Genomic DNA, 27,641 nt, shown 5'->3' with positions numbered 1-27,641 from the left:
AAGGCCATAGCATTCTGTGTCTAGCACCTCCACCCATCTCCCCAGGTCTGCTCTGCTGCCCCAAGAGATGGCTCTCCGCTGGGGAGCTCGAGAGCTTGGAATCTGCTGCAGTCAAAGTCTCTTCCATTCGGCCAGGCGCAGTGGCTCACGCCTGCAATCCTAGGACTTTGGGAGGCCGAGGCGGGTGGACCACTTGAGGTCAGGAGTTCAAGACCAACCTGGCCAACATGGTCTCTACTAAAAATACAAAAATTAGCCAGAAATCACTTGAACCCAGGAAGCAGAAGTTGCAGTGAGCCAAGATTGTGCCACTGCACTCCAGCCTGGGCAACAGAGCAAGACACTGTCTCAAAAAAAAAAAAAAGTCTCTTCCATGCAGGCCCCATCCTTTGGACCTCCCTTCAACCCCAAGAGAGACCACTACCCCAGTAGGTAAGACTCTACCTCTCAGAAACTGACCTCTACTGTGGAGCTGATAGTGGGAAAGGGCTCAGGATCCAAAATCAAGAGACCTAGTTCCTAGTCTCAAGCCATTTATAGCTGTGTGACCTTGGACAAGGCAGGCCTTGAGCTTTAGCGTCCTTCTCTGTAAAATGTGGATAAACATGCCATACTGAACCATCCTTCAGTAATATCTATGTGACTTTCTGTGGGTTGTTCCCCTGATGTGTAATGCTCTTCCATTCTTCTCAGCTCCGCAAACTCCTACTCTTGCTTCAAGACCCAACCCAAATGCCCCCTTGTCTGTAAAAATTTTCCTGCCCTCTGTGCACTTGGCACAGATCTTAGGCTTTGCCATTCGAGTTATTTAAGTGTTTCCATAATTTTTGACTATGAATACGTACAGGTAGGAATCAGATTAGGCTCAGTTCTGGAAGGAGAAATGGTTTGGTGAATATTTTCTTTGCGGAACGGAAAGCAGAAGAGGGCGACCTTGACTGGGTTGGGTGCCATCTCTGCGGGGGTCAATCCTGGGACTCTTGTTCCAGGCACGGCTTGGGTCAATCAACATTCACGACTTTGCTGTGTGCCTGAGCCACGCCTGGCTAACTGGGGACATTTTCATAGCTGAGACCCAGTAGGAGAGACCATGACTTGTGCCAGGGTGTGCCTGTCTCAGCTCTGGGGCAGGGCCAGGAGCAGCTGCTCATGGAATGTCGTTGGGGACATGCCGGGGCCTCTGGGAGGGGAAGGGAAACTGGGCATGCACTGTCGATGGTCCTGGTGGTACTTCTGGGATATTGCCAAGGAACCTGCAGTTCAGGGAACAGGGAGGAAGGACTCCAGTGTCTCCAACTCCCTCTTATGGCTTTATGGCTGCTTGTCGGGGTCAGGGAGATGAAGGAGTGCCAGCTCGGTGGTCTACACTGATCCTGACCAGTGAACCAGGCTGTCCCAGCCAGAGCCAGCTAGTCAAGCACGCCCTCTAGTGGCTATCACAGGGAAGACAAGAACTTGTCTCCACAAAGGCAGGATTTTCCTTTACCCCTTCAGAGAGTACAGAATGAGCATCAATGTTCCAGGCATGGTGCCAGGCATGTGTGTTAACTTTAGTTAAAACATACTTATTGGCCGAGTGTGGTGGCTCACTCCTGTAGTCCCAGCACTTTGGGAGGCCTAGGTGGGAGGACTGCTTGAACCTAGAGTTCAAGACCAGCCCGGGTAATGTAGTGAGACCCTATCTCTATAAAAAAAAAAAAATTAGCTGGGTGTGGTGGCATGTGCCTATAGCCCCAGTGACTTGGAAGGCTGAGATGGGAGGATTGCTTGAGCCTGGGAAGTGGAGGTTGCAATGAGCCAAAATCACACCATTGCACTCCAGCCTGGGTGACCTTGTCTCAAAAAAAGATACATATATTTTTATATATTTATTAATATATATTTATATGTATAAATAGATGTATGCATATAAATAAATATATTTGTAATATTATAGACATATATTAATACTTATCTGTATATGTTAATATAAAAATATATAATATATATAAAATATATTAATATATATTTGAATATATATTAAAATATATAATTAATCATCTTCTAAATGGAAATCTCTCTCTTGAGTTTCAGGATGTGTTGGTGGGGAAGGGAATACAGGATAGGGAAATAACCCCTTAAGCAATGACTCAGCACAAGCTGTAAAATTAGAATCAGCTGGAGAACCTGAACAATCCCAATGCCTTGGGTCCATCCAGACCAATCAAATCAGAATTCATAGGGGTCAGGCACAGGCACCAGTGGTTCGGAGAGTTGACAAACACATGTCGCATCCATCATTCTCACTCAGCTGCCAAGGTAGGCATCATTGTCCCATTTTGCACACGAGGAAACTGAGGCTGAAGTGAACCCGTTTCTTTCCCCGTTTCAGTTGAGGACAGCGATGGGGCAGCGGGGAGGCAGTAAATACTCCTACAAGGCTGCCTCTACAGAGATTCTTATAATAACAACAGCTTTATTGTTTGCCATGATTAGAAAAGTATTCAAGGTCATTGTGAAATAGTGGTTTTTTTCCTAGGCAGATAATTATATAAAGGCAAAAGTGGTGTGTAGGGGTGGGGGACAAGGGCAGGGACAGCATTAGGACAAATACCTAATGCACATGGGGCTTAAAACCTAGATGACGGGTTGACAGGTGCAGCAAACCACCATGGCACATGTATACCTATGTAACAAACCTGCACACCATGTATACCCATGGAACAAACCTGCACACCATGTATACCCATGGAACAAACCTGCACACCATGTATACCCATGGAACAAACCTGCACATTCTGCACATGTATCCTAGAACTTAAAGTGAAAAAAAAAAAGTGGTGTGTAGAAAAATCACCTGCAATTTCAGCATAGTTAACTCTTAGTACTATTTCAGAGACAGGGTGACAGGAAAGGAAGGATAAGGCACAAGGTCATATTATAAATCAGGGCTTCTGGAAGTGTAGTCCCAAGACCACACACATTATAATCCCCTGCAGTGCTTGATTAAAATGCAACATCCCTAAGGCCACAGACTCAGACTCCGGAGAAAGATCCAGAAAACTGCACGTTTAATAAACATTTGGGCGATTCTTATGGCCTCTAAAGACCAAGAACCACTGCTGCCTGGAGCTCTGCTCTCTTCATTGAACAATACAAGAGGAGCGTGTAGGTAGACACCTATCACTTCCAACAGCTTAGGAGAGCCTTTGAGTATGGATTGATGTATTAAAATTTATTGAATCACATGCTGAGATTTTCACCAGCTGCCCGTGGGGATCTGGGCACTTATTCCCATATTGCACTGGCTGGAAGCCAGCAGCATAAATTTCAGGGCTGTTCTGTCAACCCCCACCAGCCCCGGCAAGTTCTCACCCCCCTACACCAGCCCCAGGCTTCTCCTTCCATCTCTCTGAAGCAACCTACTAATGGGCCCTGCCAGCCAATCACAGCCAGAATAACGTATGATGTCACCAGCAGCCAATCAGCGCTCCTCACCAGTATATGCAGAATTCTGTCATTTTACTAGGGTGATGAAATTCCCAAGCAACACCATCCTTTTCAGATAAGGGCACTGAGGCCGAGAGAGGAACTGAAACCCACCCAGAGTCACCACACACAGGTGGCAAGGCTGGGACTAGAAACCAGGACTGGTGACTGCAGCCGGGTATTCATTCTTTCCACAGCCCAGAGGGCTGTCAAAGACCCCAGGGCCTGGTCAGAGGCACCTCCTTCCTGGAGAGTTCCTGGCACAGGAGTTGAGGCTCAGCACAGTCCCCTAACCCCCAACTCTCTCTGCAAGGCCTCAGGGGTCAGAACACTGGTGGAGCAGATGCTTCGGCCTCTGGATTTTAGGGCCATGGTAGAGGGGGTGTTGCCCTAAATTCCAGCCCTGGTCTCAGTCCAACGGCCTCCAAGAAGAAATTAGAGGCCGGGCGCGGTGGCTCAAGCCTGTAATCCCAGCACTTTGGGAGGCCGAGACGGGCGGATCACGAGGTCAGGAGATCGAGACCATCCTGGCTAACACGGTGAAACCCCGTCTCTATTAAGAAATACAAAAAAAACTAGCCGGGTGAGGTGGCGGGCGCCTGTAGTCCCAGCTACTCAGGAGGCTGAGGCCGGAGAATGGCGTGAACCCGGGAGGCGGAGCTTGCAGTGAGCTGAGATCCGGCCACTGCACTCCAGCCTGGGTGACAGAGCGAGACTCCGTCTCAAAAAAAAAAAAAAAAAAAAAAAAAAGAAGAAATTAGAGGGGCCATGGCCAGGCTGTGCTGGCCGTTGCTTCTGAGCAGATTACAAGGAGGGACCGAGACAAGGACTCCTTTGTGGAGGCCCTGGCTTAGGGAGTCAAGTGACGGCTCAGCACTCACGTGGGCAGTGCCAGCCTCTAAAAGTGGGCAGGGGCACTGGCCAGAGAGTCCCAGGGAGTCCCACCAGCCTAGTGGCCAGACCTTCTGTGGGATCACCGGATCCACCTGGAACCCCACCTGTGAGTACAAGGTGCCCCAGGTGGACTGGGCTGGGGCTTTGAGGCCTTCAGGGTTGGATGGCCATCTTGCATATGTGTGTGGGATGTGCACACACAGGCAGCACATGCGTGGGTGTGTGGGCACCTGTGTGTCTGTGCAAAGGCCCTGAGGTGGGAATGAGCTTGGTGTGCATCAGGCACAGCCAGCCAGTGTGGCTGCAGCAAAACACACAGGGAAAGAATGGAGGGGACATCAATCACTGCTTCAGTAAATTTTCATCGAGTGCCTTCTATGAGAACACAAGAGGAGATTCCATTGTGAGGAGGAAACAGGCAGTAAACAGGCAGATATCCTGTATAATTTCAAGTAGTGATTAAGTGCTCTCTAGATATGTCAGGCAAGGTGAGGAGACAGAGAGCACCGGCGGCAGTGGGCTCTATTTCCAGGTAGGATGGTTGGGAACATTCTTTCTAAAGGGAACCTGGAGTGGGAAGGAGCCATGCGGGTACCTCAGGAAGACCTTCCTCCAGGCAGGAAGATCAGCAGGTGGAAAGGCCCTGGAGCCACCATTCAGTAAACATCGTTTGAGCATCTCTACCAGCTAGGTTCCGTTGTGGGAATGGGAATATGGTGGTGGACAGGGCTGCCTGGTGCCTTCCATACTTCTCACACTAGAGTGGTTGAGCGAGCTTGGGAGTAATGAACAAGATGGGCTGAGAACACTGCCTAGCCCAGGGACTTAAGCTTAGTGTGTAGACATTGCTGCTGTTACTGCCTTTGTCATTGTACAAATTATTTATTTATTTATTTATTTATTTATTTATTTTTAGACAGAGTTTTTGCTCTTGTTGCCCAGGCTGGAGTGCAATGGTGCAATCTCAGCTCACTGCAACCTCCACCTGCTGGTTCAAGCGATTCTCCTGCCTCAGCCTCCTGAGTAGCTGGGATTACAGGCACCCACACCACGCCTAGATAATTTTTTGTATTTTTAGTAGAGACGGGGTTTCACCATGTTACCCAGGCTGGTCTCGAACTCCTAACCTCAGGTGATCCACCCGCCGCAGCTTCCCAAAGTGCTGGGATTATACACATGAGCCACCGTGCCCAGTGATTACAGAAAGTTAAAGGCACATGGCAATGCACATGCCTATCTACATCTTCCCCTGCCAAAGCAATGGGCAGCCTCTGGGCTCACTTTCTTGGGTTTCCACCTTCAACAGGCAGTCAGAGCTGGCAGGGCCTTGGAGACCACTTCATCCACCTCCCAGGGTCCCTATGGGAGAGTTGAGGCCCAGACCAGGGAAGGGTCCTGACAGGCTCTGACCAGGGTCTCTGATCCCTACCAACCCCCAAATCCGTGTCCCTCTCTACTAGGACCCAAGCCCACCTGCTGCAGCCAAGTGCCTGGCCATGACCATCACCTACACGAGCCAAGTGGCTAATGCCCGCTTAGGCTCCTTCTCCCGCCTGCTGCTGTGCTGGCGGGGCAGCATCTACAAGCTGCTGTATGGCGAGTTCTTCATCTTCCTGCTCTGCTACTACATCATCCGCTTTATTTATAGGTAAAGCTGGCAGGGCTGGGGTGGGGGGCCTGGGAGGGATGTGGCGGGGGCTGGGAGCTCCTGGGGGCCTCCCAGCCTGCTCAGGGGCCAATGCACCAGTTCACTACAAGACTAAGCTGAGCTCCTGACCAGGTCTTGGGCACTGGAGCTGAGGCTGGGGCTGGGGGCTGGGGAGAGAAAAGAAGTCAGACTGAGAGGCTGCTCAACCCAGGCCAGCAGCGTTTTAGCCACCCTTCCTCCAACCCCAGGAGGAGCCCTGGAGCCCAGAATTTGTCTGGTGCCACTCAACTAGCCTGTTTTATCGAATCCCACACAGACTCATAGGTCCACATGGTACACTGAGAGAGAGAGAGAAAGAGATAGAATGAGAGAGAGAGAGAGTCTCACTGTGTTGTCCAGGCTGGTCTCGAACTCCTAAGCTCAAGCAATCCCCCTGCCTTAGCCTCCCAAGGTGCTGAGATTACAGGTGTGAGCTACTGCGCCTGGTCAACCACATGGTACTTTTTTTTCTTTTTTTTTTTTTTGAGACAGGGTCTCACTTTCAGCTCTACAGTAGAGGTCAGTTTCTGAGAGGTAGAGTCTTACCTGCTAGGGCAGTGGTCTCTCTTGGGGTTGAAGGGAGGTCCAAGGGATGGGGCCTGCATGGAAGAGATTTTTTTTTTTTTTGAGATGGAGTCTCGCTCTGTTGCCCAGGTTGCTCTTGGCTCACTGCAACCTCTACCTCCCAGGTTCAAGCGATTCTTCCGCCTTAGCCTCTTGAGTAGCTGGAATTATAAGCACACATCACCACGCCTGGCTAATTTTTTTTTTTCTGTATTTTTAGTGGAGACAGGGTTTCATCATGTTGGCCAGGCTGGTCTTGAACCCCTGACCTCAAGTGATCCACCCATCTCGGCCTCCCAAAGTGCTGGGATTACAGGTGTCAGCCACTGTGCCCAGTCCACATGGTTCATTTTTTAAAAATTATTTTTTAATTAAAATGTATATCTAAGGCCAGTAGCAGTGACTCATGTCTGTAATCCCAGCACTGTGAGAGGCCAAAGTGGGGGGAATCACTTGAGCCTGGGAGTTCAGAATGGGCAATATAGTGAGACCCCATCTCTACCAAAAATTTTAAAAAGTAGCTGGGAGTGGTGGCATTTGCCTGTGGTGCCAGCTACTTGGGAGGCTGAGGCGGGCGGATCATGAGGTCAGGAGTTCAAGACCAGCCTGGCCAACATAGTGAAACCCTGTCTCTACTAAAAATACAGAAATTAGCCGAGTGTGGTGGCACATGCCTGTAGTCCCAGCTACTCGGGAGAATGAGGCAGGAGAATTGCTAGAGCCCGGGAGGCAGAGGTTGCAGTGAGCCGAGACCATGCCATCGTACTCCAGCCTAGGTGACAGAGTAAGACTCCATCTAAAAAAAAAATCAAAAAATGATCTGGTCGTGGTGACTTATGCCTGTAGTCCCACCCAGCTTCTCAGGAGGCTGAAGCAGGAGGATTGTTTGAGCCCAGGAGGTTGAGGCTGCAGTAGGTCATGATTGTGCTACTGTACTCGAGCCTGGGTAACAGAGCAAGATCCTATCTCAAAACAAACAAACAAACAAACAAAAACCAATAAACCAAAAACATTTACCTAAACAATAAAATAGAGGACAGATATAATCAGAATATATGACAGCATTTTAAACTGAAAAAGCACTAATGACTACAATGGATTATAAAACATCAAATACATAAAATTCTTGAGTTCCTTATAATACCAATAAGAAAGCACATTGGTCTTTGGTTTTTACTTGGGCACCAATGCATGCTGAAAAAAGTCAGACTTCATTTTTTTTTTTTTTTTTTTTTTGAGACAGAGTCTCGCTCTGTGGCCCAGGCTGGAGTGCAGTGGCCGGATCGCAGCTCACTGCAAGCTCCGCCTCCCGGGTTTACGCCATTCTCCTGCCTCAGCCTCCCGAGTAGCTGGGACTACAGGCGCCCGCCACCTCGCCCGGCTAGTTTTTTGTATTTTTTAGTAAAGACGGGGTTTCACCGTGTTAGCCAGGATGGTCTCGATCTCCTGACCTCGTGATCCGCCCGTCTCGGCCTCCCAAAGTGCTGGGATTACAGGCTTGAGCCACCGCGCCCGGCCTAGACTTCATTTTTTAGAGCAGTTTTAGGTTCACAGCAAAATTGAGCAGAAGGTAGAGTTCTCATGTGTTTCTTTGCTCCTCCCCCTGCCCCCAGCCTCCCCACTATCAACACCCCCACACTACAGTGGCAGATTTATTACAATCCCTGAACACACATTGACACATCACCATCACCCAAAGTTCATAGTGTACAGCAGGGTTCAGTCTTGGGGCTGTACATTCCATGGGTTGGATAAATGTGTAATGATGTCTCCGCCATGGCAGCATCAGGCAGAGCAGTTTCACTGCTCTAACAAAATCCTCTGTCTGCCTACTCACCCCTCTCGTTAAAGCCAAACACTCTGTTTCTTTTTAGAGACAGGGTCTCGCTCTGTCACCCAGGCTGAAGTGCAATGGCAATCACAGCCCACTGCAGCTTCCAACTCCTGGGCTGAAGTGATCCTCCCACCTCAGCCTCTAGTGGCTAGGACTGCAGGCATATGGCCATCACACCCAGCTAATTTTTTTTTTTTTTTTTTTTTTTTTTTTTTTTTTTTGAGACGGAGTCTCGCTCTGTCGCCCAGGCTGGAGTGCAGTGCTGCCATCTCGGCTCACTGCAAGCTCCGCCTCCCGGGTTCACACCATTCTCCTGCCTCAGCCTCCCGATTGGCTGGGACTACAGGCACCCACCACCACCCCGGGCTAATTGTATTTTTAGTAGAGACGGGATTTCACCGTGTTAGCCAGAATGGTCTTGATCTCGTGACCTCATGATCTGCCCGCCTTGGCCTCCCAAAGTGCTGGGACACCCAGCTAATTTTTTGTAGAGATGGGGTCTTGCTATGTTGCCCAGGCTGGTCTTGAATTCCTGGTCCTGCCTCAGCCTCCCAGAGCTCTGGGATTACAGGCGTGAACCACCGTGCCCGGCCCAAACACTCTGTTTTGGCCTGCTTTTAAAAACTGACCCCTGGCTGCGTTCAAAGGGTCAGGGTGTCTGAAACTGGCCTCTGCAACAGGACCTGAACTACACATCTCCCAGTGGCCAGTGTGAGGATTCTCCCCACAAGAAACCACTGGAGGGGGCCTCCTCTAGCCTGTCTGGGTTAGGGGCTGCACAAGGAGCATCATGGACCTGGCTCAGGCCTCAGGAGGGGACCTGGGCTGGGGAAAATGTGGGACAGCATCGAGGCAGTCCCATTCCTGCAGTAAGTCATGATTGTGCCACTGCACTCGAGCCTGGGTAAGAGAGCAAGATAAAACCAAAAACATGTATCTAAACAATAAAATAGAGGACAGATATAATCACAGAATATATGACAGCATTTTAAATTGAAAAAGGGCTGGGCTAGACCTGGGGACAGTCTCAGCCATCTCCTCGCTGCGTCCACACATGTCCACCCCACACCCACCCCCAGGCTGGCCCTCACAGAAGAGCAACAGCTGATGTTTGAGAAGCTGACTCTGTATTGCGACAGCTACATCCAGCTCATCCCCATTTCCTTCGTGCTGGGTGAGTTCCCCCTTCTGGCTGTTCTGGGTCCCAGTGGCCGCCCAGGCTCCAGACAGGCCAGGGGAGGACCACGAGGAGCTGAGGCAAGGGGCTGTCGTGGGGGAAGCGGGGACGCCAGCGGCAGGTCTGCGCCTCTCTGTAGTTCAGGGAAAGGTGCGGACTGCAGCCAGAGAGACTGAAGTTAGACGTTAGGTAAGACGTCCTGCTGCTAGCAATGAAAACCCCATTTTCTGAGGGAAGCGCTGACATCATGGTCCCTGGAGCCCCTGCGCGGGAGGGGAGGGTGTCTGGAGGATTTCTGGGACCAGCAGGGGGCCCCCCGGGAGACAGAACCCTTGGAGCTCTCGCGCCTCCATGAGAGGCTCTGCCTGCCTCCCGCTCCTGAGCGCCTTCCAGGAGGGTTGGGGGCTAGGCCCGCTCGCAGCAGAAAGCTGGAGGAGCCGAGGCATCACCTGGCGCTGGGCCCTGGGCTCTGGCCGCAGCCTGGCCCCTCGCCCCTCGCCCCTCGCCCCTCCTCCCCAGGCTTCTACGTGACGCTGGTCGTGACCCGCTGGTGGAACCAGTACGAGAACCTGCCGTGGCCCGACCGCCTCATGAGCTTGGTGTCGGGCTTCGTCGAAGGCAAGGACGAGCAAGGCCGGCTGCTGCGGCGCACGCTCATCCGCTACGCCAACCTGGGCAACGTGCTCATCTTGCGCAGCGTCAGCACCGCGGTCTACAAGCGCTTCCCCAGCGCCCAGCACCTGGTGCAAGCAGGTGGGCTGATCCGGAGCAACGGGGCGGATGAGGCGGAGCCAGGGGCCATGATGGGCTCCGCAACAATGGAAGATGGGTGGAGCCAAAGTCCCCCGGACTCGGGGGATTGGGTGAAGCCAGGAGTGGGGTGGGGTCAAAATTTGGGGGTCCAGTCGGCCGGGCGCGGTGGCTCACGCCTGTAATCCCAGCACTTTGGGAGGCCGAGACGGGCGGATCACGAGGTCAGGAGATCGAGACCATCCTGGCTAACACGGTGAAACCCCGTCTCTACTAAAAAATACAAAAAAACTAGCCGGGCGAGGTGGCGGGCGCCTATAGTCCCAGCTACTCGGGAGGCTGAGGCAGGAGAATGGCGTGAACCTGGGGGGCGGAGCTTGCAGTGAGCTGAGATCCGGCCACTGCACTCCAGCCTGGGCGACAGAGCGAGACTCCGTCTCAAAAAAAAAAAAAAAAAAGATTTGGGGGTCCAATTGGGCGGGACAGAGTCAGGTGTCTGAAGGTGGGGCGAGGCCAGGAGCCCACCCTCCGAGAGTAGGTGTCTGAGGACCCTTGAGAGATAATGGAAAGAAGGGTGATGGCTTGGGAACTGGTGAGATACTAGGGTCTACCTCCCTCTGCCCTTGCCCCTTCTGATCTCCGGTTTCCACTCTGGAGGTATGGGACATTGGTCTCTGACTCCCCCTCAGCCTTGCCTGAACTGGTCCTGGTTAATAAGACAGATCCAGGCTAGGCGTGGTGGCTCTCGCCTGTAACCCCAGCGCTTTCGGAGGCGAAGGTGGGAAGATCGCTTGAGCCCAGGAGTTTGAGACGCCCCTGAGCAACGTAGGGAGACCCCCATCTCTACAAAAACATTAAAAATTAGCAGGGCATAGTGGCTTGTGCCTGTAGTCTGAGGCTGAGTATCGGGAGGCTGAGGTAGGAGGATCACTTGAGCCCAGGAATTCCAGGCTGCAGTGAGCTAGGATCGCATCACTGCATTCCAACCTAGGTGACAGAGCCAGACCCAGTCTCTGGAAATAAATAAATACCCTGCCCACATGCTCAGCCCAGAATAGCACATAGTAGGTGCTCAGAAATATTGTTGTTGTTGAAAGAAAGAAGATGGCAAAGGAGTGCTGAGGTTCCTATAGGTCAGCAGGTCCTGGCCTGGCCACCGGATGCCAGCCATCCCTTCTGCAGGTTCTCCCACCCACCGCTTTCTTCACTCCACTCTGCAGGCTTTATGACCCCGGCAGAACACAAGCAGTTGGAGAAGCTGAGCTTACCACACAACATGTTCTGGGTGCCCTGGGTGTGGTTTGCCAACCTGTCAATGAAGGCGTGGCTTGGAGGTCGAATCCGGGACCCTATCCTGCTCCAGAGCCTGCTGAACGTGAGTCCACTATGCAGACAGAGCTGCCTCGGAGTGGGAAGGGTTGTGGTCCACAGGAAACAAGGTTTCCTGCAAAGAAAAGGCTCGAGCTCCCGAGAGTCTTCCCAGAGCCTGAAGTGGGGTTGCAGAATCTTTTCCAACAGCGTTCCACAGCCCGAGGTGGTCCCTCCTCAGATGCCCCTCCTTCCTCTCTGAGTCTGTGAGGTCCTGGTTCTTTTTTGATAGATGAGGAAGCTGAGACACAAAGAGGTTTAGTGAGCTGCCCATGACCACACAGCCAGGAATGGACCATGAGTACCAGGCCCTGGTACTTGGAGAAGAGTGGGGGTGAGCCCAGGGTGGGGGTAGGTGGTGTTCAGAACCCCATCCCTCCCTGCTGCCCCCCAGGAGATGAACACCTTGCGCACTCAGTGTGGACACCTGTATGCCTACGACTGGATTAGTATCCCACTGGTGTATACACAGGTGAGGACTAGGCTGGCAAGGCTGCCCTTTTGGGAAACTGAGGCTGGAAGGACCAAGGAAGCAGCTGGGATGGGAAGGGCTCACCTAGAGGCTGAGTAAGTGGCTCCCCCAGGAGTTGGGTCCGCACTTTGAAGTTGGGTCTAGACTTTGAAGTGCCGAGTTCTTAGAGACCAGGCTCCTGCCTGACGCAGTCCAGTAGGGGTGGTGTGATTATCCCCATTTTAAAGAGAGGTTGGCCAGGCGCAGTGGCTCACGCCTGTAATCCCAGCATGTTGGGAAGCTGAGGCAGGTGGATCACCTGAGGTCAGGAGTTCAAGACCAATCTGGCCAACATGGCAAAACCCCATGTCTACTAAAAATACAAAAATTAGCTGGGCATGGTGGCGCATGCCTGTAATCCCAGCTACTTGGGAGGCTGAGGCAGGAGAATTGCTTGAACCCGGGAGGCAGAGGTTGCAGTGAGTGAAGATCGCACCACTGCACTCCAGCCTGGACGACAGAGCAAGACTCTGTCTCAAACAAACAAACAAAAAAAGGGGGGCGGTTAACAGAGACTCTAAGTCACGTGAGTGTGCAAGTCAGAACAAGGCCTCGGTCTCCTGTCTCAGACTCCCAGCCCCGGGAGCATCCTGATTTCAGGGTTCCCACCTAGTCCTTTGCTGCTGCACCCTCCTCCTCCTCGTCCTCCTCCAGGTGGTGACTGTGGCGGTGTACAGCTTCTTCCTGACTTGTCTAGTTGGGCGGCAGTTTCTGAACCCGGCCAAGGCCTACCCTGGCCATGAGCTGGACCTCGTTGTGCCCGTCTTCACATTCCTGCAGTTCTTCTTCTATGTTGGCTGGTTGAAGGTGAGCCTCTCCAGGGCCCCTCTCGGCTGGAGGCATGGCCAGAGGGGTCATGGCCAGCAGCTGCCTGAGACGAGGACGCATTGTCAGGAAAGGAAGGTCTCATGGGTAGAAAGCAGCGAGCAGGGCCCCGACCACAGCCCTCTGGTCTGCACATTCCCATGTTGTTACATATGAGGAAACTGAGACTCCAGCGGGGCCTTCTTGAGGCCTGAGTCTGCTTCCAAGGCTGCACCCAAGGCCCAGACTTAGCAGCTTGAGGGACAAGGAGAGCTCAGTCAGTCTAACCATTTGCTGCTCCCTCAAGAGAATATTCTTTTTTTTTTTTTTTTTTTTTTTTTTTTTGAGACGGAGTCTGGCTCTGTTGCCCAGGCTGGAGTGCAGTGGCCGGATCTCAGCTCACTGCAAGCCCCGCCTCCCGGGTTCACGCCATTCTCCTGCCTCAGCCTCCCGAGTAGCTGGGAGTACACGCACCCGCCACCTCGCCCGGCTAATTTTTTTTGTATTTTAGTAGAGACGGGGTTTCACCGTGTTAGCCAGGATGGTCTCGATCTCCTGAACTCGTGATCCACCCGTCTCGGCCTCCCAAAGTGCTGGGATTACAGGCTTGAGCCACTGCGCCCGGCCTGAGAATATTCTTCAAACGTTTGTCCAGAGAATAGGGGAATTCATGGAATCGGAGTGGCAGTGGCAGACCCTGCTGGTGAGGACACTTCTCATCTCTGCTTAAAACAAAGCCCTGAGGCCAGGTGCCGTGGCTCATGCCTGTAATCCCAACATTTTAGGAGGCCGAGGCGGGTGGATCACCTGAGGTCAGGAGTTCGAGACCAGCCTGACCAACATGGTGAAACTCCGTCTCTACTAAAAATACAAAAATTAGCCAAGCGTGGTGGTGCACACCTGTAATCCCAGCTACTTGGGAGGCTGAGGCAGGAGGATCGCTTGAACCCCGGAGTCAGAGGTTGCAGTGAGCTGAGATCGCACCACTGCACTCCAGCCTGGGCAAAAGAATGAAACTCCGTCTCAAACAACAACAACAACAACCACCACCACCACCACCACACACACACACAAAAGCCCTAAGGTTCACTAGCCTCTGCCCTTTACAAGGCAGATTGGTACCACCTCTCCTTATTCAAGATGCCTGTTGGGGTGTCTTGTTCCTCACCTCGAGTGGCTTGTCCAGGTATTCCCTCCCACCACAGCCAGTACGCCAAACAGGAGTTCTCAATCCCAGTTTTCTCTCCAACTCTTTATCTTTCCTTCCTTCTGTTGCCCACCCACTCTCTCTCCCTTCCTACCTTCCTTTATTTTTTGGTAGTGGGGGTGTAAGTCTCCATCTCTGCCCTTCCTGTTGCTGTGACACACACACACACACACACACACACACGCATGCATTCCTATTCCTCTAAATTCCCCCTGCCCCCCAGTTATCTTTGGTTTCTACAGATCAAAACAAATCACACTTTTATGCTTGAAATTCTCCAAGGTGCCCCAGTGGCCTGTAAGATGTCCCCTGGACCCCGAAGGCAGAGGCGTGCCACCTCTTCGGGGCTTTGTTAGGGCATTTTAGAGATTGCTATCCAGGAATCTGCCCACCTAGACGGCCCTTTAGTTCAGCCCAGCTTCAGTATATATCTTTGTTGCAGGAATGAATAAAATTATGCAACTCCAGGTAAGATACATGAGGTGAGATAAAGGTGATGACTCAGCCGAGTGATACACTCAGGGACAACTGTGGGTGCTCAGGGAAGGACTGGCTCAGGAGAGTTAGAGGGGCTGTGTCCAGAAGTGTGTGGGTGCCCACAGGTGTGGGGGGCTGGAGCCCTAAACTCTGGCTTTGAAGACAGTGGTCAGGCAGGAAGGGCATCATGTGGTGTGGAAATGGCAGCAGCTGAGGTTTAAGTGGGGAGGCTGGCTTTGAGGAGTCCTGCCTGAGGGTTTACAGAGCCTCACCTGTCCCCAAGGTGGCAGAGCAGCTCATCAACCCGTTTGGAGAGGACGATGATGATTTTGAGACCAACTGGATTGTCGACAGGAATTTGCAGGTATGGGGAGAGGGAGAGAGGCCATACCATGGACCTTCCCCACAGTGGACCCAAAGAGAGGACCCCACTGTTCTGTAGGGAGGTCTCACAGTGAATGATCACCCCTTCCCCTCCTCGCTCCTGCAGCCATTCACTCACAGGATTCTCACCTCAATCTTTGAGGCTGCAGGCAGGCACCCATCTCCCCATTTCACAGACAGGGAAACTGAGGTCCAGAGAGAGGGAGAGATTCCTCCAAGTCATCAGGCACGTACAAGGTCCTGCCTGGGATGACCTTTCTGTGGGACTTCTTCTGTCCCTGGTGACCAGGTGTCCCTGCTGGCTGTGGATGAGATGCACCAGGACCTGCCTCGGATGGAGCCAGACATGTACTGGAATGAGCCTGAGCCACACCCCCCCTACACAGCTGCTTCCGCCCAGTTCCGTCGAGCCTCCTTTATGGGCTCCACCTTCAACATCAGGTGTGGCCAGTGCCAGGGGGCTGGGTGGGAAGCCCCTCCTAGTGCAGGGGTCTGCCTAGGAACTTAGAATAGCACTAGGTAATACATACTGGGTGCCTCAGTAAGTGTCAGGCACTGTACTATGCTCTTTATAAATAGTAACTATTTTTTCCTCCCAATAATTTTGGTTTGTTATCCCAAGTGTTCAGATGATTAAAGTACAGGTTCAGAAAGAGTAAGTTGCCCAAGGCCACATAGCTAGCAAATGGTGCATCTGCTACTCGAAGGACAGCCTGTGATCAATGATGCAGTGGAAGGTTAGGACCTGGCTCCTGTCATCCAGAACTATGTTTTCTTTTCTTTTTGAGACAGAGTCCCGCTCTGTCACCCAGGTTGGAGCGCAGTGTTGTGATCTCGGCTCACTGCAACCTCCGCCTCCTGGGTTCAAGTGATTCTCCTGCCTCAGCCTCCCTAGTAGCTGGGATTACAGGTGCCCACCACCACAACCGGATAATTTTTGTACTTTTAGTAGAGACGAGGTTTCACCATGTTGGCCAGGCTGGTCTCGAACTCCTGACCAGTAATCTGCCCGCTTTGGCCTCCCAAAGTGCTGGAATTATAGGTGTCAGAACTGTGTTTTCTGATAAGCTACGGTGCTTGGATGGGAAGTGGAAGTGGGGTTCCCTGGGATGGGGAAGGGGCAGCAAACATATCCTAGCAGGCAGCCAGGCCATCACAGGTACCTCCTGAATTGACTTTGTCCTACCGAGTAAAGGGCTCAGGCCACCCACAGCAGCCAGACTTATCCTCACATAGTCCCACTTCCCTGATTCCATCTGAATCTCTCTTGAGCTGCAGTGGGCTGAAGGGCTATCCCAGCTGGTCCTTTCTCCCCAGGACAAGAGTTGAAAGTGCCTTAGAGTGTTGGGCACATGTCAGGGTTCATACTCAAGGTTTTCTTCCACAGTATCCAGTGCTGTTCTCGGCTTGTTCTTTTCTCTTTCCATTTTTTGTTTTTTTTTTTAAACGGAGTTTTGCCCTTGTTGCCCAGGCTGGAGTGCAGTGGCACAGTCTCGGCTCACTGCAACCTCTGCCTCCCAGGTTCAAACAATTCTCCTGCCTCAGCCTCCTGAGTAGCTGGGATTACGGGTGCCTGCCACCAAGCCTGGCTAATTTTTATATTTTTAGTAGAGACAGTTTCACCATGTTGGCCAGGATGGTCTCAAACTCCTGACCTCAGGTGATCCACCCTCCTCGGCCTCCCAAAGTGCTGGGATTACAAGTGTGAGTCACCGTGCCTGGCCACTTGTTCTTTTAAGAACCAAGTATCCTACTGGACTGCAATCGAGTTTAACTAGAGTCTATAGTTTGAGGAAGAGTTGGGAAGGTGATCAAATGAAGGCTGGAGGCTTGCTTAGGTCATAAACATTTCTGGAGGATGACTTTGAGCCCTACATGGTCTGTACCCCAGCAGCTGAAGGTTGTTGGGGGGAAAGCTGAAAACAGAACAATAAAGCATAGACCTTGTCTCCAAGGAATGCGCAATTTACGGAGGGAGCTCAAACCCAAGCCTCAAACTGTGGATACAAGGTACAAAGTACTGGACATCTAGGAAAGGGACAGAACATGGAACACAGTCACCTTTGTCTGCCTGGAGGCGGCTTCCAGCAGGGTCTGGAGCTGGGCCATGGAACATGGGAAGAATCTGAACTTGGGAAAGGGCAGGCCATACTCTGTGGTAGATAAGCTTTCCCTTGCAGGGTAAAGGTCTTGGGCTCCTGGGATGCCTGTTGCTAGGAAGCCAAATTTCCCTTTGTGGATGTCGCTCCCAGTTGGAACCACAAATCCCTGGCATTGCCCAGAGTCACTCATGGGCCTCATCTGAACCACTCATGCCAGGGCACCAGTGTTTCTGACTGCCTGGAGTGAGGGGGTTTTAAAGGGGAAGTGAATGATGAGGAGGGCTTTACATGCCAGGCAGGGGTGGTTGAGGGGGTTGGGTGTTAACTCTGGTCAAGAGGGAGTCAACGAACAGTGAGGTGAGCAGGGCCTGGAGGGATCACCGGGAGGTACAGGATGGATCAGGAGAGAGGTGAGAGCTGGGGTATTGTGAGGAAGATGGTATGGCCTTGGCTTGGGCCAACCGAGAGAGAGGAGGGGGTAAGGGAGAAGGCCAGGTGTTAGTCCTTTGTCCACTGGCCCAGCCCTGCATCTCCTGCTTCTTTCCAGCCTGAACAAAGAGGAGATGGAGTTTCAGCCCAGTCAGGAGGACAAAGAGGACGCTCACACTGGCATCATTGGCCGCTTCCTAGGGCTGCAGTCCCATGATCACCATCCTCCCAGGGCAAACTCAAGGACCAAACTACTGTGGCCCAAGAGGGAATCCCTTCTCCACGAGGGCCTGCCCAAAAACCACAAGGCAGTCAAACAGAATGTTAGGGGCCTGGAAGACAACAAGGCCTGGAAGCTTAAGGCTGTAGATGCCTTCAAGTCTGCCCCACTGTATCAGAGGCCAGGCTACTACAGTGCCCCACAGACGCCCCTCAGCCCCACTCCCATGTTCTTCCCCCCAGAACCATCAGTGCTGTCAAAGCTTCACAGTGTCACAGGCATAGACACCAAAGACAAAAGCCTAAAGACTGTGAGTTCTGGGGCCAAGAACAGTTCTGAATTGCTCTCAGGGAGCGATGGGGCCTTGATGGAGCACCCAGAAGTATCTCACGTGAGGAGGAAAACCGTGGAGTTTAACCTGACGGATATGCCAGAGATCCCCGAAAATCATCTCAAAGAACCTTTGGAACTATCAACAACCAACATACATGCTACACTAAAAGATCACGTGGATCCTTATTGGGCCTTGGAAAACAGGTCTGTCCTCCACCCGAACCAGGGGCACTGTATTGCCCTGTGCCCCACCCCAGCTTCCCTTGCTCTGAACCTACCCTTCCTCCACAATTTGCTAGGGTTCCATCACTGCCAGAGCACGCTGGACCTACGCCCAGCACTGGCTTGAGGTATATACTTGGCCACCTCCACAGGGATCCTAGGGAAGTGTTCGGGACCTTTTCTCACTTCACCCAAGAGCCTGGTATCACCAGGAAGACTTCTTGGGAGCAGGTGAAGGAAGCTGAGGTTGTGCTGACCGGAGTGCTGCTAGAGAACTGTCCCAGGGCTGCCAGGCCAGGCTTCGCTGAACAGATGTTATCACTGGCCCCAACTTACTTTGAGCAAGGGTAGCCGACCCAAAACCATGGGGTGGCAGTCAGCTGGATGACAGATGAACACTTCCCCATAACCATTTAGGGTAGTACCCAAGCACTATGGTGATGGTGACATTGAGGGTGTCCGGGGCCCTTAGGTCATTTTCTCACTGCCTGGGGCACCTCACCAAAATACTTCATGCTTCCTTGGGGTCAGCCCAAAGCTGTCACAAAATCAGATGTTTCCCTTTATTCCAGATTTCCTGGGCACTTTCACCCAATTGGAAACACCCCACTTCAGCCCCAATCATGAGGGAAGGAAGTATATAACTTCCCTTTTCTGGATTCTCAAGCAGTTACTTTCAGTCAGAACACCCAGCTATTGTAATTGAAAACTTAAAAGGGCAACAGTTTCAGTATTGCTTCTAGGGCTAGACAGGAACTTGGCAAACATCTGTGGCTTGTTTAGCAAAGGATGTTATTTCAGAATCTTGTCTTGGGCTGGGTGTGGAGGCAGGCAGATCATGTGAGGTCAGGAGTTTGAGACCAACCTAGCCAACACGAAACCCTACCAAAATAATACAAAAATCAGCTGGGTGTTGTGGCACGTGCCTGTGGTCCCAACTCAGGAGGTTGAGGGGAGAATTGCTTGAACCCAGGAGGCGGAGGTTGCAGTGAGACCGAGCGACTACACTCCAGCCTGGGCGACGGAGTGAGACCCTGTCTCAAAAAAAAATAAAAAATAAAAAGGATCCTCTCAACCTTTGTCCTCCTACTGCAACATTTTAGTATTTGAAATGAAGGTTCCTTCCATATTCACACTGTTAATTCTCTCCCATTCTCACTAGGGATGAAGCACATTCCTAACGTGCTTCCCAACGGGGATGCTTCGCCAGCCAGGTCCTCTCCGGTGCCGATCCAGTCACAGCCATACAGCTGTCCACACTGAAGAACATGTCCTATGACAGCCTGAATCAAATGGTTAGTTTAATAGATAAAATCAGCAGTCCAGGACTACTTCAGCCTTTAATGCCTTTCATTCATAAAAATTATGAAAGCTAGACTGAACCATCGGAAACATTTAGCTCAGACACTGGATTGAGAGTCAGGAACCCTTAATCCTGTCTGAATCCAAGACAGCCATACCTTAGTATACTGCCCAAACTAAGGCGTTTAATAAATACAAATACTCTGTTTCTTTTTGATTAGTGTGATTAGAACTGAGCAACGGCACTTAAGGAATCTAGAAGATAGACTGGATAGATTTCTGATTCATCCCAAGACCTCAAAGACAACACCTGGGTACCAAATGTCTTTATTTGAAGGAATGGTACAAATCAAAGAACTTAAGTGGATGTTTTGGTACAACTTATAGAAAAGGTAAAGGAAACCCCAACATGCATGCACTGCCTTGGTGACCAGGGAAGTCACCCCATGGCTATTGGGAAATTAGCCTGAGGCTTAGCTTTCATTATCACTGTCTCCCAGGGTGTGCTTGTCAAAGAGATACTCTGCCAAGCCAGATTCGGGTGCTCCCATCTTGCGCAAGTTGGTCACGTGGTCACCCAATTCTTTGATGGCTTTCACCTGCTCATTCAGGTAATGTGTCTCAATGAAGTCACACAACTACAAAACAATGGGCAAGACAGTTAGTGGGCAGCTTTCCCAATCCCTAAGGCAAATGATTTCCTCTATTTCCTGGGTTTCCAGTACTCACATGGGGGTCATTTTTGTCAGTGGCCAGTTTGTGCAGTTCCAGTAGTGACTGATTCACATTTTTTTCCAAATGTAAAGCACACTCCATTGCATTCAGCCCGCTCTCCCAGTCGTCATAGTCTGGTTTCTGAACGAGGAGGATAGGTTAATGCATCTCTACCAACTAACCTACAAATCAGCAAGCCCGTCATCTCTAACCACCACGCTTTGGCAAAAGGGACATTACTATTTGCCTAATTTAGTTTAGATGGTAAGCCTTAAAAAACCACAAAAGGCAAAAGCCCAGTGTATCATCACTTTATAAGGGCAACTGCTAGTTTAAGTGATTTCTGATACCCAAACACGGCTAGATGATGAAGTATGACACCCCTAGGATCTTTTGTTCACCTTAATATCCTGAAGGAAGATTCGGCCACCTCGTTGGTTCTGCAGCTTCATCAGTTTCTCGGCATGTTCCCTTTCCTCATGAGATTGGTGAAGAAAGTATTTGGCAAAGTTCTTCAAAGCCACATCATCGCGGTCAAAGTAGTAAGACTGAAAGGAGAACACTGAATGTGTTATATTAGGGATCCCCAAAGACAGGTAGCTGTGATGGTCTACACTGAGGCAAGATGGTCTAGATAGTCAGCCTGGGCTTCCTTTCTCAAGGCGCAGCATGAAGGGGTCAGTGCCCAAGGAAACTGGGGGCAGATGAGCTACTGGATTGAACCCAACAGTAATCTTTCTATTCTAATAGAAAACTGAAACTTGATCCTTCAAAGTTTACTTCAAGGACTTCAAGGAACCTTTAGATTATGGGCATTGCCTGGGGCAATGTCTTAAGGCTCTGTATTAGTGCACAGAAAACTTTCATTGTCTGATGAGAGGGTGATGGGGTACTGATCCCGCACTTAGTCCTTTTCTCCTCCCTGTTCCTGGATTAACCATCTTAAAGCATGGTTAAAACAAAGAGCTCAGGAGCCTGCCAGCTGTACCGCGATTTATTTATAAAATTAAAAACCCCTACTGGGCGCAGTGGCTCACGCCTGTAATCCCAGTACTTTGGAAGGCCGAGACAGTTGGATCACGAGGTCAGGAGACCATCCTGGCCAACATGGTGAAACCCAGTCTCTACTAAAAATACAAAAAATTAGCCGGGCGTGGTGGCGAGCACCTGTTAATTCCAGTTACTCAGGAGGCTGAGGTAAGAGAATCGCTTGAACCCGGGAGGCGGAGGCTGCAGTGAGCCGAGATCGTGCCACTGCACTCCAGTCTGGGCGACAGAACAAGACTCTGTCTCAAAAAAAATAAATAAATAAAAATTTAAAACGCCCATGCAAGGTGACAAATGTGGGCAGTATGTTGATGCAAATATACTTTTAAAATACTTGTATCACAAAAATTTGATTTTCAGTTTTAGACATTTGATGTAGTCAAGTGCTTCTGAAAGGCAATGACAGTCACAGAAATACAGGCCTGTTTTCAAATCCATTTGGAACACATTCTTGGGATAGTTTGGACAATCACAAGGCAATTCTAGGAAGACTCCCACGACACTGCCTAAGACCAAGATTTGGGAAAACTGATTCCACTGATCACTGAAAAATTTATTGCCCAGTAACTGTCGGTGGACTTTATCCAAGAACTGGAGGTTCACTTAGTACGCCACACCTCTTACAGTAAGATACATAAAAGATAAAAATTAAGTTCCCTAGACGCAAGGTCAGGTGACACTTCGGTGACTGCAGAAGGGGCGATTTCTGGAGATATGCTTCAATGCAAGTGGGGCTTAGAGATAAGCAGAGCTGAGAAGTGGATAGGGCTGCTCCAGAGGGATCTGCCCACAAGAAAAGCCACTTCGCGCCAGCCCCTAGGGTTTGCTGTTCGACACCGTTACCCAGCAGGCCCGCCATACCTAGGGGACTGGAGCTGGATACCTAAGCAAAAAACGCTGGGCTTCAGAGCCAACTGCCGGAGGCAGAGAAAAAGATGGGAGTGCAAAACTCCACCTTCCTAACCGCAGGATTGATCGCACGGGCTGACAGTTTTGCAAACCCAGGATTTCAGGACACCCAACTCTCCTTAAAAAAAAGAACGGTGTGCAGAGGCGGCCCCGGCCTAGGAGGGAGCCTTCCCAGCGTACAGCCGAGAAGAACCAGCTGCCCCGACTTTCTGCGCCAGAGAAGTCCTCGGAAACCTCGAGCAGCCTCCATTTTCCAGAAGGGCGCAGGGAGGCGGGGGATCCCGCGGGTGGCCACACCCCCGGCCCGCCCCAGCGCGCGCCCCGGGAACCGCGCCCGACCCCCGCCACCGCCCCGAGCCGCCCGCGCTCACCATGGACAGGTAAACGTAGGAAGCGTAGAGCTCCAGATTGATCTGGCGGTTGATGGCGGCCTCTGAGTCCTGGTGGTAGTTCTGGCGCACCTGCGAGGTGGACGCGGTCGTCATGGCGGAGGCTAAGGACAGGCGGCGGCGGCGGTGGCTGCGCGGCGCTGGAGCGGCGGCGGGGCCCTTGGGGCAGTCCGAGGACGCGGTGAAGAGGAGACGGAAGGCTGGCTATGGGCGGCCGGCCGGGATGGGGGACGAGCGCCGGGTTCCGTCCAAGCACTGTTGAAGCAGGAAACCCCGACGACTCTCGGCGAAGAACGTTTGGCGCAGCGGGTAGCTTGCGGTCTCTTATAGCGGCGGCGGCGTCAGGCCCGCCCCGGCCAATCAGCACCGCCCGCCCCGCGCCCGCTCCTTCCGGTGGGCGCGGGGCCCCGCCTGCGGTGGGGGAGGGGCGGCCGCTGGAGGCCCTCGCGCGCTCTGGCGGAGCTCGGGAGCGGGGACCGGTACCGGACTGCCTCGGGGACAGTGGTGTCGTCTCTGTGCCCCTGGGGCCCGTTTAGTGGAGTTGGAGGGAAGCTGCGAGGAGGCGCGGGAAGTCCACCTCAGAGCCCCCCGCTCTAGGTGTGCCCGGACCTTGGAACCGGCGGGGGCGGGTGCGGGGGCGCATGGGGTGATCCTGATTTGGCTCCCATTTTCCCGAACGAGCACCCTGAGGCTCCTGGCCCGGGGCATGGTGTTAAAAATCATAGCTGCGGGGAAGCCCTTGTGACATCTTGCTGCAGATTGAGAAGGTGGAAGGTGGAGACGCGGGCCTTAACTTAGGTGGTCGAGCGCACTTTCTCTTCCTCAAGAGTCCAGGAAGGAGCGCGATGGAGAAGTGGGGCTCACGGCGGGTTTCGGGTCCGCCCCTGCCCTTCTGATTCCGGCGACCACGTCTGCCTTTGGCTGAAAGCAAATATGGCTCCGAGTGCAGTTTCTACAACAAAGGCTGGGCGGGCCGGGTTTCCCTAGGGATGGGGACCGCCTCCCCTGGGGGTCTTGGGAGTGAGCCACCGGGGCTTCCGAGAGAATCGCTGGAGTCGCTTCGCACCCAAGGGACACATCTCGGGTTAGAAAGGAGAAGCGACGTGGATCTAAAGGCGAAGCCCATGCTGAGGCCTTTTCAAAATGGCCTCTTACCAGCCACACTCACAGGAGCTTCAGGCTTCGGCGGCCCTGTAGGACAACCCCGGGGTGTCATTGGAGAAAAGCTGACGGGGTTGATGGCGGGTGACAGGTGAAAGAGACCCCGGATGGGCGGGGCCAGTGTGTGTGGCTTGCAGTTGAGTCCCAGGCACAGGGTGGATGTGAATTTATGGGTGGCAGAGCTGGAGCTAGGCCCTGCCCCTACCTAGGTCCTGGCTTCGAGGTCCACTGTTGTGTTGCATCTTTTGACGCATCAGTGGAAGAACTATTAATTTCAGGATGCTCACAAACCTGCAGCTGAAAGCTAGACTTCCAAACCTTATTTTAAAAAAGCAACTCTACTGAAATATTAAAAACAAATTGCCAACGGAATTAGGGTGATTTCTTTTTCACGGTTTCATTAAATGCACCTATGTTACTTACAGGAAAAAAATTTTCGTGGTGCTAGAGCTACAAGAATAAGGTAAACAGAAGGATGCTCCTAGACCAGGAGTACCTTACCCAGTCTGGGATAGGAGGAGGTCAGGGAAGCCTTCCCTGAGCAAGACCCCTGAGCTAAGTTTGCAGAAAAAGTTAAAAGCAAGGTGAAGTGCAGGAGGGAAACAGGGAAGGGAATTTAGAGCAGAGTGAAGAGCATATGCAAAGGTGTGGCAATGTGGAAATGCATGACCTGTTCAAGCTGCCTTAAGAAAGTATGTTGCCTGGGGCTGGGCACTGTGGCTTACGCCTGTAATCCCAACACTTCGGGAGGCCAAAGCGGGTGGATCACTTGAGGTCAGGAGTTGGAGATAGGCCTGGCTAACTAACATGGCGAAACCCCTCTCTACTAAAAATACAAAAATTAGCCGGGTGTGGTGGCATGCACCTGTAATCCTAGCTACTCTGGAGGCTGAGGCGGCAGAATCGCTTGAACCTGGGAGGCGGGGGTTGCAGTGAGCCGAGATCGCGCCATTGCACTCCAGCCTGGAAGACAAAGCAAAACTCCGTGTCAAAAAAAAAAAAAAAAGAATGTTGACCTGGAAAGTACAGTGCATGTTGGGGGATACTGGATAGGGTGGAGAATAGGGGCAAGGTCGGGCAGGGTTGTGTTCCATAAAAAGAGGTTAAACTTGATCCTGGAGACAACATAGAGACACCGCATTAGCTTTGTTTTTAGAAACCTTACACTGGAAATCTCTTAGAATAAGAGTATAGCAAAGTCACCATATATAGGATCCAAAGCTTTCCTTGATAGCAGTAACCACCAGTTAGAAAATAGGGGGAAAAAATGGAAAAAAACAGTGTTTTTTGGTTACATTGACAACAACAGCTTAAAGTACCTTGGAATAACGTTAACAAGAAATATATAGAGAAAACTATAAATGCTTACTGCTGGACCAAAAAAATCCAAAAAGCCTAGCATAAATGAAGAGGTACCATATTCCCAAATGGTTGGTCAGTCTTCATTTTGTAAAGATGTCAGTTTTCCCCAAATAAACGTAAATTCACTGCAATTTCCATAAAAGGCAGTTTTTTGTTTTTGTTTTTCCTCAGCCATTACTGTCTCTGGGACAGTATTTTTTTTTTTTTTTTGAAACTTCATAAAATGGCTCTAAAGTTCATTTGGAGGAGTCAGTGTGTTGATAGATTTGCATTTAGTGCTATAATAAAAGTACAGTAAAGTGCTATAAGCAGTATGGTACTGGCATAGGAAGAGATGACTAGATTAATGTGACAAAATAGTCCTGCCCACCTATGTATGAGAAGTTGGGATATGCTAAACTGTTGTGTCAAATTAGGGAAGAAAGAATGGGTTTAACAAATTATGTTGAAACAATTGACAGTCATATGGAGAAAAATGACTCACTCAGTATTTAAAAATACATTCCAGATAGATTAAAAATCCAAGTCTGAAAAAAAGTATAAAGTTTTGAGGAGAATGTATAGAAGATTTTTTTTTATAATTTTGGGGTAGGGAATGTTCTTCTGAGGCTGTCAGAAGCCATAAAAGTACAGTTGGCAGATTTGCCTACTTAAAAATGAAAAGCTGTAAGACAAAAGATGTTGTCAACAAGGTTAAAACAGAGATGACAAATTCGGTTGATATTTGTAACTCATATAAGTGATGAAGATTAGGAACTGTAATATATATTTGTATGTTTAATGAAATACTATATATGTATCACACTTTTTTTTTTTTTGAGACGGAGTTTCACTCTTGTTGCCCAGGCTGGAGTGCAGTGGCTTGATCTCAGCTCACTGCACCCTCCACGTCCCGGGTTCAAGCGATCCTTCTGTCACAGCCTCCCAAGTAGCTGGGACTACAGGCACCTGCCACCACGCCTGGCTGATTTTTGTGTTTTTAATAGCGACAGGGTTTCACCATGTTGGCCAGGCTGGTCTCGAGCTCCTGACCTCAAGTGATCCACCTGCCTCGACCTCCCAAAGTGCTGGGATAACAGGCATGACCCACCCCACCTGGCCTTATGAGACCCTTTCGATTGCCTGCGCTGGTGCTGTAGATGGTAAGCTCCTGGAAGGCAGGCATTGTTTCTGTCTTGTCTCTGCACTCCCAGCTTTTTGCAAGGTGCTTGTTACTTGGTGCCCAGTATCTGTTCCATGAACAGATGGATTCATGATTGAATGTGGAGGATGGCTGAGAGTGAGGCTAGAGGGCTGGGCACCAGTCGGGAGGCAGCAGCCTTAGTTCTTAGTGAGCAGAGGCGATAGAACACAGATTTGACAGATCTGGAGAAGATCAAATGAACAGACTGATTGGCGAAAGTGGGGGGCCGGGGTGGGCAGTGGGTGAGAGATCTCCCAGCTTTCTGATTTGGTAGTCCTGGCTGCTGCTGCCATTCCCTTAGCCAAGGAGTGCAGGAGGAAATGCAGGTTTGGGGGAAGGCCAGCTTGGTTTTGAACTAGATGTGCTGAGTTTCCAGGCTTCTGGGCTGTTCAGAGGGACAAAGCCAGCGTGAAGTTTTGGACCCACCGGAGGGCAGTCGGTCTACTGCAGGGAGTAGGTTTCCTGAATCAGTGTTGGCTCCATGCTTGGCTAAACACGCATGTAGCTGCAGTGAACATCGCAGCAAGACTGAGGGACAGCTTGTGCTGTTGAAGGTCACTGGGAGGAGGCTGGCTGGGAACAATGGAAGGGGCATCTATTGGTGGGGGAGTGTGAGTGTGTGTGTGTGTTTATATGATTGCTTGTTTCCCCTACTTTCTGGTAACTTGAGGTGTCAGAACTGCAATCTCCAAGCCTTTCGATTCTTCCGAAGCTGTGGCCTGGTCTTTGGATCTTTGTTGACCAGGGTTCTACCTCCCCCACCCTCGTTCAACCCTGCTCCTCGTGACTTGGAGTCGCCAGAGAGTTTGGCTGGTCTCCCAGGACAGCCGCCTCCCAGGGCCAGGAGTGGCGGGAGGGACCTCGGATGAGAGAAGAGCCAAGCCGGTGGTTTCTGGAGGTTCAGCACATCCTGGAGCAGGAGGGGGCGGCGGTGGGGGTTGCGGTGGAGAGTTGCTGTCCCACCGTGACTCAGCACTCTGCTAGGCTGGGCTTGGGCTCAAAAAGTGCTTTGTCATGGAGGAGAAGAGCAGTCATAAGACCTGGAGGGCTGTGGCTTCACTGTGGAGGGAGGGAGGGAGGGAGGGAGAGCGTCCCCCTCCCCTCATTTCCTAATGGGACAAAGACCAGAGGCCGGACTGGGAA

The 27,641-nt window shown here is 51.4% G+C and overlaps 3 protein-coding genes across 4 annotated transcripts in view; 1 reads left to right on the top strand and 2 right to left on the bottom strand.

The window, feature by feature from the left end:
- FADS3 (fatty acid desaturase 3) overlaps nt 1-27,641 on the bottom strand; it is a 173,013-nt gene that overhangs the window by 67,554 nt on the left and 77,818 nt on the right. The gene's annotated exons all lie outside the window — the stretch shown is intronic.
- Nucleotides 49-19,943, top strand: BEST1 (bestrophin 1). 2 transcript variants are annotated; one of them, XM_050756916.1, is made up of 11 exons: nt 49-432; nt 5,823-6,010; nt 9,527-9,621; nt 10,144-10,377; nt 11,595-11,749; nt 12,137-12,214; nt 12,908-13,060; nt 15,025-15,105; nt 15,415-15,566; nt 17,775-18,413; nt 19,594-19,943. In XM_050756916.1, exons 2-11 carry the CDS (start codon nt 5,859-5,861, stop codon nt 19,610-19,612), a joined length of 1,758 nt encoding a protein of 585 aa, XP_050612873.1. In that variant the 5' UTR covers nt 49-432; nt 5,823-5,858; the 3' UTR covers nt 19,613-19,943. The 2 variants fall into 2 exon arrangements, with proteins under 2 accessions (XP_050612873.1, XP_050612872.1); XM_050756915.1 differs by lacking the exon at nt 49-432 and adding an exon at nt 4,235-4,468.
- Nucleotides 20,045-23,176, bottom strand: FTH1 (ferritin heavy chain 1). Its single transcript, XM_050757037.1, has 4 exons — nt 22,775-23,176; nt 20,849-20,995; nt 20,463-20,588; nt 20,045-20,371 (listed from the first exon to the last, which is right to left on the bottom strand). The coding sequence occupies exons 1-4, from the start codon at nt 22,886-22,888 to the stop codon at nt 20,207-20,209; spliced, it is 552 nt and encodes a 183-aa protein (XP_050612994.1). The 5' UTR covers nt 22,889-23,176; the 3' UTR covers nt 20,045-20,206.

Source organism: Macaca thibetana, chromosome 14 (assembly GCF_024542745.1).
Source record: "Macaca thibetana thibetana isolate TM-01 chromosome 14, ASM2454274v1, whole genome shotgun sequence".
NCBI classification, from domain to species: Eukaryota; Metazoa; Chordata; class Mammalia; order Primates; family Cercopithecidae; genus Macaca; species Macaca thibetana.
Note: the sequence above shows the minus strand (reverse complement) of the source record. Positions and strands in the feature narration are given on the sequence as shown.

Coding starts and splice junctions, on each gene's coding strand:
- BEST1 (XM_050756916.1), top strand. CDS start 5,859: ATGACCATCACCTACACGAGCCAAGTGGCTAATGCCCGCTTAGGCTCC. Junction 6,011..9,526: donor ATCATCCGCTTTATTTATAG/GTAAAGCTGGCA, acceptor ACCCACCCCCAG/GCTGGCCCTCACAGAAGAGC. Junction 9,622..10,143: donor CCCCATTTCCTTCGTGCTGG/GTGAGTTCCCCC, acceptor CCTCCTCCCCAG/GCTTCTACGTGACGCTGGTC.
- FTH1 (XM_050757037.1), bottom strand. CDS start 22,888: ATGACGACCGCGTCCACCTCGCAGGTGCGCCAGAACTACCACCAGGAC. Junction 20,589..20,848: donor TCTTCCTTCAGGATATTAAG/GTGAACAAAAGA, acceptor CTCCTCGTTCAG/AAACCAGACTATGACGACTG. Junction 20,372..20,462: donor CTGACAAAAATGACCCCCAT/GTGAGTACTGGA, acceptor ATTGTTTTGTAG/TTGTGTGACTTCATTGAGAC.